This window comes from Nomia melanderi, chromosome 5 (genome assembly GCF_051020985.1).
Source record: "Nomia melanderi isolate GNS246 chromosome 5, iyNomMela1, whole genome shotgun sequence".
In the NCBI taxonomy this organism is placed as follows: Eukaryota; Metazoa; Arthropoda; class Insecta; order Hymenoptera; family Halictidae; genus Nomia; species Nomia melanderi.
Window position 1 is genome coordinate 6,008,029 of NC_135003.1, and position 12,647 is coordinate 6,020,675.

Sequence of the window (12,647 nt, forward strand, 5' to 3'; positions counted from 1 at the left end):
TTGTTCTTAACAAAAACGGAAAACTATAGATACATTTTCTTATTTCGAAGTACCGGTCATTTGACCGGGCGTGGTACATTTAGTGATAATATTGTTGGTACAAGTATATTGGACATATACTAAAACGCAAATTTTCGAGGAAATATACGTATTTTTTAGAGATACAATGTGGAGAAAGAATGAAATATAGATTGAAATTCGATTTGTTATCAACCCTTGCTCTATGATATTTCTCAGAACTATATTAACTTCTTTCTATTCATATTTTATTAACTTTTTAAAGGGCTTTAAGGAACACATTAATTTTTAATGGGTTACATCATAAAAATAACTTCTGCTTTAGCAATTTCTTCAGTATATACACTGTGTATGTATGAATTTTCATACTTTCTCCCTTCTAATAATGTTTCTTACGAGATTATGAAAAAGCCGTTATACAATAATAATTAAAGTAAAATATGAAAACTTACTAGTAAAAGAAATAAAATATGCGCGTACGAGATCAGAAATGGACGCTGAGTCATAAGAAAATAATAGAGAAATGCCCACGTAATCTGATTTTATTGAGTGCAAAAAAGTTCTAAAGATAGTTGAAAGTATATTCTTCTAACTGTTCAATGAACAACGATTCATTTAATAATAAAAACGAAAGTTTAATTAAAATTGAATATAAAATAGTAGTACACACCATTTTAGATTCACCAAGAATCTTCATCTTGATAATGAAAGAAGCACGTGTGAAGTAAGCGTGCAAAGATACACTTTGTGTTTCAAAATTCCAGAGGCATTTTTTCACATATCTACATCAATGATTTAGAGCTTGAAACTTCAATAATTACTTTTAAAAGCATTAAATTCAATGTAAGAGATAATTTTCCTCACGATATAATTTTGCTGGTAATTAATTTAAGTACTCTGTATCGGAATGCAAAATGTTTCCAAGTATAAAAAGTGTGAAAGCTCGATCCAAGGGTATAAGATAATCAGCGAAGTTCGTGCTAACGTATGTAATTACTTACTTACCCTGTGATTTTGTATAGTTCTCAATTTGAGCGAACTTTCGTTTTTCGCCGAACAAGGCTATCAACCTTCTGCGGTCTAATACCGACGTAATGGCGACTTGGAGCTTTAAGGGGGGACTCTCCTGTTACAACAGTAAAATCCATTAATTTTCCAGTAGTTTTATTATTTTACAAAATTATTTATTATTTTACAAGATTATGTATTATTCAGGTACAATGATACATTCAAACATTGGGAAAAAATTTGTTCATTTATTTCTTTGTCACTATTAACTCAACTGTTGCCATCCTCTTCAGCAATGTAACAATTATTGTCGTGCAGATTGGCATGTATAGTAATCATCAGAATCTAGAAAATAAAAAAGTTTCTTAAAGTTAAACAGTTTGTGGTGATATTATACTAACTTCTAGCAAAAATTATAAACAAAATATACAAGTTACATACCTTTGATTAGTCTAGAAAAATTAATTTTTCGAAAATTGTATGCCTTTAGCGCAATCCTTTTGAAATATTTTTCCCAAAGTTGTATTTAAAATTTGATAAAACCACTGAGCAGTTCGAAGCTTCTTCAGAGACTGCTCATCGATTTAGATGAAATTTTACAGTAATATTCTTAAAACTATTATTTAGTAATTACTTATCGATGCGATTGTTCTATGTATACCTTTTCTCTTATTTTATTTACAAGAGAAATTGAAAATTTAAATGGAAAACTACACGCTCGAATTCAAGTATATTCAAGTAGCCACATTCTTTCATTTTAAATTGTAACGTAATATTAAATTATCCGCAAATATTATTTGAACAACATGGAATCAAACTTATGTACAGTCTTTCTTAATAATACGTTGTTTTTCATATAAAAGGAAACTCGTTACAATTCTTGGTACTTTTCAAGCGATCAAAGGTATGTAACCCCTTAAGCAAAGAAACAAGCAATTGTCGCGGTCGTGACGGATTCTCGATACGACAATTGGTCTGGAATAGAGTAAATACCAAGTGGAAAAAAAGTGTTGAGAGTGCCGGGAGTAATTGCTGTCGCTTAGGAACCAGCCAGTGCTCGGCGATCGGAAAAGACGAGAAAGCTGCGGCGAAGCGAAACCGTATAAAACGTTGCAAACGCGGCTCACGTTCATCAGTACGACGAATATCCGAACCACAGCCGGCAACGGGCGATCCGACCATGAATAATTCGGTAAATCTTGTTTCTTTTGTCCCTTCTTTCGCCGCGTCAACTGTGACCGTTCTTTTCGGAATTTTTTCATTAACCCTCTTGTCGGTATGACCTTCCTGGGGAAATAGAAGTAGAAATAGAAGGAGATATAAAAATAGAGTACGAACCATTTGTTGTGCTCCCATTTATTATTGTTATTTGTTTTTAAGAATGTTAAATTTTGTCATTCTTATGGAAAAGATATATCATTCAGCAGAAATGCTTATGAAATGTATCTTTATGAGCGTGATGTTGGGTTGTTTGTTTATCCATGTTTTGAAGAATACTGTTCAAACAAAAATGTTGATTTTCAATGAATAAAATTAAATTAAAGATGCAAGTAAGAATTAATGTAATACATATTGTTGAGTTTATTATATTGTTGAATGTGTTTTTTTATTGTTAAATTTCTTCAGCAATAGGTGAAGACGGGTTGCAAACAATTTTCTGTTATAATTATACAGTTGTCCCACGAATTTTCTATGGTAGTAACGAGAAATAAGAATTGTTTAAGAACAAAAGATAGGAGTTTGAACTATTTTCGGTCTTCATCTTGTCGATCTGCGTGTTGTATATTATTAACTATTTAAAGTAGTTTTATACCTGCAGATATCTGTATGTGTTTATCAGTGAACGTTGTTCTTTAAAACTACAGTTTTTAAGAGAAATTCATATTAAATTAATCACGTGAGTTACATATACTGAAATAATTCTCAAACAGTAATTTCAACATTTTTAATTTATTACAGGGATGTAAATTTTTAATATTGAAAGTATCACACTTATTTAGATATTTCTCCAGTTAAGTACTTTGTTTCTTCGAATATCGAAAATTCTACGTAATGAAATTTCCTATTTTTTTAAAAATAATTTATTATTATAATGCTTACATTTCCAAAATCTATTTACCGTTGAAAGGGTTAACGATGTCAAGTAAACTAGCCGCTACACTAGATTTTGGTGTCAAACAGTACGGAACAAATTGATTGTTGTTTTTTATGTAGATGATAAAAGTTAAATAAGTGTATTTTCTCTGTGTAAAAATAAATCTTACTGCAAAAAATGTTTAGACTTTCAGAGGTGTACCTAAGTATAATAATTTTATAGATTTAATTACAAGGTACTGAAAAATAAGGATGATACGCAGATTAGTGGAATATACAAATAATAGAGTACTTGGATAAGCATTTGATTTTTGGAAATTTTACTATAGAAAATGTGAAATGTTTGAAGTTTAAAAATTTAAATGCTTTTACCAAAGAAATCTTCATCTTTCATTTATAAAAGAACGCGTTAAGATAAATATTTGATAACTTCTAAATAAACTATATAGAAAATTAGTTCGAAAAACCCAATAGAAGAACTCCAAAACATTACATTAATTTTAATTTCCAAAACATAATTTTGAAAAATCAATCTTTTTATCTGAGCACTTGTTCATTTTTTAAAACATCGACTTAAGAAAACGATCTTGTAGATTTCTAAATGTTCTGTCCTCATGTATGTACATACATAATTTGTCTGCTACTATAACTGTCGAAAAATTCATTATTATATTAAGATTATTTCTATTACAAATATACTAATTATGGATCTATAGTGACTGTACATCGCGAAAAAAACATTATGTGATTTTTGTATATATTGTTATATTGTTTCTTTATTTACTTTAAATATGAAAGTGTTATTAGAAATTATTTTTTGTGATTTTTTATAGAAAGCCATATTACCCTCACATTTGCAAAAGTTTCAAAAGCTACTTGTTTTCATAACATACATATTAAGTTCAATTAAACTGTTTTTCTTTCACTTTCACCTTTCGTCATAGGTAACCTTACTAGTTTACCTACAAATTTTACACAAAAATTGAAAGCAATTCAAGTTACGAATCAGATTTTACGAAGGGGATATGAAATTAGAGGGCATATCACTACCTATTCTTCTGTTTTCATTTGACTGAAAAAGCATATAACTACACGCACGCCAGAATTACATTACCATGGTTGAAGACGTTTGAATTTGCCTTGAAAGTTCGTGCCAAGAAACTTCGTTTCCAGACCGAGTAATTTTTCCTGTTGGCATTTGACTTCCTCGTGATTTTTGGCATAGCTTCAAATATAACTGTGTAAAAGTTAATCGTTCTCCGGTTCGAAGACTACTTTTATCCATGCGAGTGATCAGTGCGGAAAATATTTTAGCCTTTAGAGGACTACCCATAGTAAGAAAGTTATTTCGAAAACTCAGCGTGTCATGAAATGCATGGTCAACGATACCTCGTTTGACGTGACCTTATGAAAATTTCTGGCAAATGCATTTACGTCTGAAACCAAAGATGAAAACGTCAGTCTAAAAACTGTCCTCGTCAATTTGAAACGTTCATATTAAACGATCATATTTACCTTATTCATGTGCTTATTGGATTTTTCATTTGGATATTTCTCTTCAATTTACTGAAAATATTTTAGATCAAACGATTCCACAACTTCTCTATATTTTATGTTTCTGCGAGAAGATTGAACGTTGGAAACACCGAGCAGTCAAATTGATTCGTTTGTATTTTCTTTTGTGAATTATAACAGTGTATTTATTTAAAATTCTGACTTATGTTTTAGAGTGCGCGTTACAAAATTCATTTGTTTAATGATTTTTCAGGAAGATATTTGTTTAAAAGTGGTAGAAGAAATGTGATATGCACCTTTCTGATTTACCTCGCAGTTCTGATGTTAACCCTTAACGGACCAATACCGCCATATAAGCGGCATGGCACTTTTACTTACTTGGTCCAATGCCGCGTACGTGGCGGCAAAAATCATTTTACCATTTTTATCACTGTTCTTGTTCTAATATTTACAATTCATGCGTTAAGTATTGTGCTAGGTCACCTCTGTGTGTATTTTATACGGTATTTTTTGGCGGTAAATAAACTTGAAATACTTCCGGTCTGTTAAAGGTTAAATGTATGAATACTTAATTATGAACATATTTGGACGGAGAATTAGAATGGATCAATTTTATAAGATGTAGTCTTTATCATTAGATCGAGAATACTATAATGCAAGTTTATTAAACATTTTTATACGTTAATTAAAAAATGTTCTGAACTATTGATTACTCTTATAAAACTAAAAAAAAAAAACAATATATCCTTGAAATAAAAAATATCCTTCGCGTCGCATTTGACACTATCCACATTTCATTCGAAATGTTTCATCCAAGTCACGCTGTTCTAAGAACAAACTTTCATCGGTTGAGTTTCTCTTCCTATCGTATATAGAGTGTCTCGCTGTAAGTGCCATTTGATAGACTTATTGAACTAGTAGGTGCTATAGCAAAAATGTAGTGCCTTTTATCATCATTCTTTACGTATAATGTAGCGGTGAATAGAAAATTGTTTTACCTCCATTTCTTAGGGTCATGTCAAGGTCATCTCCTGAATTTTTATCATAATGCTATATTTTCCATTTGACATCGAGAAAATACAAAGAACAGACTATTTCAAGATACCCTTGTACTGACCTTGGGACGACCTTGCAGAATCGAAGATAAACAATTTTTCTGTTTCCTATGACGTTTTACGTAAGATATGATCATACAATCTCATTATTTATACAGATTTTATCTTATTTTAGTTGTTTGATGTACCCATTGGAATGACGGTACTTCTCATACGAACCACCTTTGTTTCCTAAGCGAAGGTGCACTTGCATTAACTATTTCAATTATTGAAACGCATGGCAATATAGAACATTGCAAGAGCAAAATATTAAAAATTGCATAAAATATGTGTCCAAAGTTTCATTCAATTCATTATGCATAAATAAAGTATATTGAAGTTTATTTAGATTGTTTTCCATTCATATTTAATTATGGAATAATAACCGGAGACATGGGATAGCTTATGCGCTAAATTGCCGGTCAACAATGTGTTAACATTCATTTAATACTATAACACATTATTAATATTTTACTACCATTACCATCATTATTACTATTATTCCTTTGTAGTAAGGATAAAAAGGAACAATTATTAATTATTTGCTACCACAGTTCTTACGTTACACTGTGATCCAATTATTCACGTTATTAAACATTTTTATTCGACGTCAGCTGTCTGATGAATTACAATTGTTCTCAAGTCATTTCGAAGCTACGGTCTCATGGGTCCACCGTGGCAGCGAAAGTGTTAATATTTCATTTCTTGAAAACAAAGGTAGTCCGCATAATGCGTGAGTACCATTATTCCATAATTCATATCAAATACACTTACAACAGGACTTCTAAAGTCGAGACACCCGGTAGACTGCAAAAAGTTCGTCGCAACTTTCCCGAATCGTGCGACGTGCGCGGCGGTTATCGTGTTAATAAACTAATTCCCAGCCGGGGCATGCGCGTAAAAGGGCCTCGTTCCCTTGAATGCCTGACTTGACCAGCAACGATGTGTTAAATTCCCGTGTTACGCTATTTCAGACTGTAACATTGATTCTTTTGTGCGGCGTCTACGGTGCTTTGGCCGGCCGCCGTTACATCGCCATACCGGTGGACGGGGTCGACGTGATCGAGCTGAGTCCGGTCACGCCGAGGATTGCTCGACAAGCCGGCAGTTACATACCGATCGCTATTCCTAGTAATCATCAGGACGACCTGGAGAACCCGCGTCTGGAGAGGTCGGTTACTCCTGTCCTGGATTACGTGGATTTTGGCGGATACACAGGGTCCAACGGGGCTTTCAGCTGGTACGCCGATTATCCGGCGCACCATTGACGCACGTCATCTATCGATCCCGCTGATGAGCATTCCGTGACCAACGGACTCGGTGAATACTTTTATCGTGTAAAGAATTGAAGTCGTGAATTCCGAAACAGCACAAGTACACTTGTTAGCGCTTATGCATACGAGAGACGCGGTGTCGCAGCGATTGTTTTGCAGTAACAGAAAGGAAAGTTTTTTTGTTTCACAAAAAAAGGTATAAGAGAACTTTTCACATTTTTGTTCTTCCAAAATCGCGTTCTTCCAAATTTTGCGTGCATAGGCCATTAGCGTTGTTAAACGAGGATTATTCGAAAACATTCCTATATAGTAAGTAACGCTACCGAATACGGAGACATTCAACAAGACTTAAAATCACGCGGCATTCAACGTGCTAATAATATTTCAAATGTACGCGTAATGAAGACGTTTGCGTGGCCAATATTTGCACAGAATCAACGAAATAGATGAACGAATGGACGAAGATGAAAAGGAAGATTGATTTTCTCGAAATATTGATTAGTTCAAGTGTGCTGTTTTTGAATTCACGACTTCCATTAGGGTCGTGAGAGACATTTTCCTTTTTTTTTTGTTTTCTGTTGAAGTGACTTTTTGTTGTTGTTATACGATCATGTTAACGCTATGAGGACCAAGCAGTTTGCTGCCAGTCATGTTTGGTGATTATTTCTATATGTTAACACTGGAACTATCGATCGTTTAATACGATTAATTCGTAATTCTTATAAAAATTGTAATATGTTTTTTTCATGTATTTGTTATAGTATTGAAATGAAGCTATTTATTTTTATTGTAGTGTATTGATAATTGCGGAAGAATAAAACCAAAACGTCAGTCTAACGAGTATGATAGTTGTAGTGTTAAATATTTTTAGATTACTTATGATTTATTTGAAGTTAAAAATTATTAGAATGTCGAGTATGTAGGTTTGAAGAGTATTTTGACATCACGTATTTGGATGACATAAGATATGTCATTTGAGATATCATTGAGAGATATCTGGAGTCCATTTGTGACAATAATTGTATAAGTTTGAATGCCTATAGTGGTTAAGAGTTAAGTTTGAAAAAATATTGTACAGTTACTAGTTACTATATTCCTTGTTAATTTTGTTCGTTTATATAATACAGAAATAAAATTGCTTGTGCGACGAAAACAAAGGGATGTAAATTGTAAATGAAATTATTCTGATGACCGATGTATTAGTGTCTTCGCGTATACAATACTTTTTTAAGTATACATACTAATTATATTATAAGGTTCGTTTGTGGAAAGAAATAAAAGCGAAGAGAGTACAGTAATATTTCGTGCAACGTATGTATTCCTACAATGTGAACTAAAAATTACAATGTCCTCAATGATCCAGAAATTGCAGAAAAATAATGATAAAAGTGATATTATTTATAGGAAAATAATAAAAGCAGTTGTATTTTTGAAGAACTATGTGAACTCTTCCCAAATCTGACGTCAACATAAATGTAAAATGTTCTTAAAAAAAAATTAATGACTTTGGAATGTTCTCGGTATTTACAACGGAATTTAAAAGGACATTGACACCACGTGACCCTATAAAATCAAACAATTCTTGTATCAAGTATCTTTTTCTATTGTACGTATCTAATTTTCGGCTTTACTTATTTTTCAAGTCTTTTATTCATTGTAAGCTATAAATCCATAAAGATCCGTCATCATAAATATATTCATATTTTGCCATCAACAATAAAGAAATAATATCGCAGTGCTTTACAATCACTACCTATTAGTTGCAAGTGCAATGATAACAATCTCGTCGAGGCGAGCATCATTCTCATCGAAGCCTTAAGTAATTGAAACGAGCCAGCGAATTTCGCGAATCACGGAATCTTCCAGTAGCTATATCGCCGCCATCATCGGTGGGAGAACGATAAGATCGATCGAACATTCGTTATTATCCTCGTCACGCTCTTTCCATCGATTTATATACGATTCCTACTCGTTCTTTTCGCATTTCTATGAGATCCTTTCGTTCACGATCGATCAGCAAACATTAATCCCTTATACTTAGATTTTTTGCATTAAATAACACTAGAACTATCGCACCCATAAAAATGACGAATTTCAATGTTCTTCTTTCAAAATTATTGATGCTTTAAAAGCGTTAAATATGCAAAATGATTCTCATTTCAATAATCAATATATCAAGAAACAAAAAGGAATATGTTGTTACAATTTTTATAAAGATTAAATATTAGTCCCATTAAACGCTCGATAGTTCTAATGTTAACAGGTATCATGGACACAAAATAATAAATATTTTATTAATTATTTTACTAAAACATGATTGCATTAAACAATTAATAACAGTGTGATTCATGCTCAAACGATTAGTAGCTAATAAAACGAATGATGCAATATCAGAACTTTCGTTTCAAATTTCTTTGTACAAGAAAAAATGTGTTTCCCACTCTTTCGTAAAAAAGAACATCATTATTCCTTAAGAACGAAGTTATAGTAAGTTAAAGTTTCAAAAGTGTGCGATCGTTAAGCGATATACTATTTTTCCCCTGAAGTTCATTTTACTGGTTAACGGGCTGTGAAGATGACGGAAACGAAAATCTTTATTCAATTATGGGAAGTCGTACATTTGTTATCATCGGAATAAATCTGTAAGATGTTCCCAAGAAATCGTGGAAATACCGTGCTCGGCGTCGGATCGAACGGATAAAGGTGTATTTATCTCGAACGCGATCAGAAATGCAAGGTTGTGCTGAATGTATAATAATGAGTTACACGGTCGAATGTGTGTTGTTGTTGTCCTTAAATGGCATTAAGTGCCCGGTTGGGGCACGTGTCCGTCTCGCAATGGTGCGCCCGGGTATATTATTTAGGTGTGCGGTTGAATGAAATGAAATCGCGAGCCGAGCTAAACGAGGTTTAACGCGGAAACGTAAAACAGAGTTGTTATTCCCACGAACCGTACAACATTTATACTGCGTGTCTTATGATACCTAACATATACAGAGTGCTTAAAAAAAAAGAATTCGATAGTTGAAGAGTTTATAGTAGTAGTTTCCAAAGTTTATGTTATTACGTTCCTCTTTAAAAAGAATCTAATTTTGACGCCATAATTGCCACTTATTTTATAAAATAATACAGGCACACTTTTAAGTGGTAAAAAATGGATGACTTATACATAGTACTCGCTAACAGTGCTATAAGTAACACACAAAAAATAAAGACTAAAAGTAAAAAATGTGCAATCAACATAATAGATGTACAAGCAACGGCAAAAGTATTTGAACGTTATGCATGCTTAGACACAATAAATGTTCCACAATTTGTTTCGGTAAGTAGCAGTATACGGTGTAGAATTTTGTAATGATAATTTATTTCTTATTATGCTGTTGTATGTTCTAAAACGAGTCTGGTCATTGCTCCGAATCATAGTTACTTCTCTTGATGGACTATCTCTTTCTGATTAGCGATTTTTGTTAGCTTCTTAGCAACATAATTATTATTTGATTGGAGGAAACTTTTCTTTGATTAGTAGAAGGTATTAAAAATATTTAGGAAACAAATTTTAATAATAGTATCAAACCATGATGGAAGGGTGATTTTTCATTAAGGAAATTCTTTTTTTAAACACCTTACATATAGACTGATCTAGCACAATGCAAATGGAAAACTCTCATGATAATAATTTTCACTAATAGACACAAATGCAAAACAGATGGTATGGCGATAAATAACAATTAGCGAGATATTTTAATAAGAATATAAACTACTTGAAGCGATAACCTTCTGTTCCAATGACCTTCTTGGAGCCTAGATTTGACGAGTTATTACACTTTACAGGATTTTTAAAGACATTTCTCTTCGATTGTATTCAGTTGTTGGATATGTTGGATATATAAAGTCCTTATGAACTTATAAAATAATAAAAACTTGTGTAACTCGATTTCGAAAATTTACCACATAAATAAATAACGTACAATATTGCAATAGCTACTAATATTGCTATTAATATTGCTGCTTGTGTTTTTATTGTAAATAGAATATTATTACCAAAAATATTGCATATACACATAATACGTAGATAACAAATAACATCTATAATTAACCATAAATTCTCCATCCAATTTTTTTTAACTTACCGTCATGTATGAATCCCTCCTCTTAAACGCAAATAAGTCATTCAATTCTCTCCAGTCCAAGCAAAATATTACTTTCCTGATATCAACTGTTAACGCAAAAAGTAAATGTACACATGAAACAACCACAAAATCATTTGTTTCCTAGTAAATTATTCGCGACAAATCTCCATCGAGCATAAGCGTAGAAGAGAAATTACACGACAAGGCGACGAAGCCTCGTAAAACAGTCGGCAAACACGAGCTCGTAAGTCACTCGAAGAAAAAGTCTGATCAACTGAACGGTGGAGTGAAAATGGAGTACAAGAAAGTGGTACGGGAGTCCATTTGTTACGTGGAAACGTGAGCAGGGTGTGAAAAGAATGGTCGCTTCTCAAACTTTTCGATTTTTCTTCGGAACAAACGATATTACGTACGGATAGATAATATCGCCTCGTGTAACATAACTAAATTTGCTTGCAGTCACGCGAGTGTAGCTTCGTGTCCACGAAGTTGTTGCCAGACGTTAGGATCGTGCGGACCATGGCAGGTGTTGCCATAAAAGATTGAACGGAATTAATTGCACGGTTTTTTTTTGCCACGAAGATGATAAGCGATAATAATACCGACGATAAGGCAACGTATTATCATGGCTTCTTCGCGTATTTCAATCCTTATCCGCAGCTTTCGGTTTCGGAACTTCCTCGTGGTCGTTAATTAGAAATCTTTGTAATGCCATCGGAATTTATTATTCAACATGGTTTGTATATTTATAATACGAACACTGAGAATAGTTTAGGTTGACGTTGTAAATTGTTATCGTGATTAACCCTTTGCATTTGAGGGGTGATTTGATTGATCGATGACCACTTGATTTAATAGCAGAATTATAAAGTCTTATGCGTAATATTAGTATAATACTTAGTCAATCGAATGGGGAGATTTCCTACTTTTTATTTAGCAATGCATTTCTATGTATGTTGTTTATTTTTCTCTTTTATCATTTAATAAATTTTGGACTAGGGTTAGCTGCAAGTTAATACTTTTCTTGCTTTTGCGGAACACAAGTTTTAATTAAATCTGTTGAGTGAGTTCAATTAAAGATAATGAGAAACGTTAGAGTTATAGTATTTTTAGGGGGATGGCTAAGTGTTAAGTTTTGTATAGCGTATCGATATCTGAAATATGGAAATAAAATAGCTTTGTTTCATAACACTGGGTTGATGGACATTTATTGTACGATTTATACGATTGTTTCTGGAATAGTTCACGTTCGTTTATTTGGACCTGGGAAATGAGAGGTTTAAAAATAGACAATTAAGATACACATTCGATTGCATCAATAAAAATTGATATAAACATTTACCAAGTAATGTTTATAAAACTCGATACGCATCAAAGTGACGCGTTCTGTAAACCTAGTGTTAATTAATAAACGTTTCTTCATCAGTTAGTTTCAAAGAATGTCGTCTACATTCTTACAGAAAATATTGAACATTTCTAGTGAAAATCTTTCGAGTGCAGAGGGTTAATACATG

At 32.6% G+C, this 12,647-nt stretch overlaps 2 protein-coding genes across 13 annotated transcripts in view; one reads left to right on the top strand and one right to left on the bottom strand.

Moving 5' to 3' along the window:
- Positions 1 to 12,647, bottom strand: part of LOC116430920 (uncharacterized) — a 71,077-nt gene that overhangs the window by 1,246 nt on the left and 57,184 nt on the right. For 4 of the 11 annotated variants that reach the window (XM_031985637.2, XM_031985636.2, XM_031985633.2 and 1 more), the window contains exon 9: positions 755 to 2,313. The exons of 1 other annotated variant lie outside the window; for it this stretch is intronic. In XM_031985637.2, the coding sequence (XP_031841497.2) occupies positions 1,917 to 2,313 (397 nt within the window). In that variant the 3' untranslated portion in view covers positions 755 to 1,916. Of the gene's footprint in view, positions 1 to 751; positions 2,314 to 12,647 lie in introns of those variants that run through there. 6 more of the 11 variants (XR_012998583.1, XM_031985639.2, XR_012998582.1 and 3 more) reach the window with 6 other exon arrangements.
- Positions 2,069 to 9,424, top strand: LOC116430924 (uncharacterized). Of its 2 annotated transcripts, XR_012998587.1 has the most exons (3): positions 2,069 to 2,218; positions 6,704 to 7,049; positions 7,797 to 9,424. XR_012998587.1 is itself a non-coding variant. In XM_031985656.2 (2 exons), exons 1-2 carry the CDS (start codon positions 2,207 to 2,209, stop codon positions 6,995 to 6,997), a joined length of 306 nt encoding a protein of 101 aa, XP_031841516.1. In that variant the 5' UTR covers positions 2,069 to 2,206; the 3' UTR covers positions 6,998 to 9,424. The 2 variants fall into 2 exon arrangements, 1 of the variants encoding a protein (XP_031841516.1); XM_031985656.2 differs by having other exon boundaries at positions 6,704 to 9,424.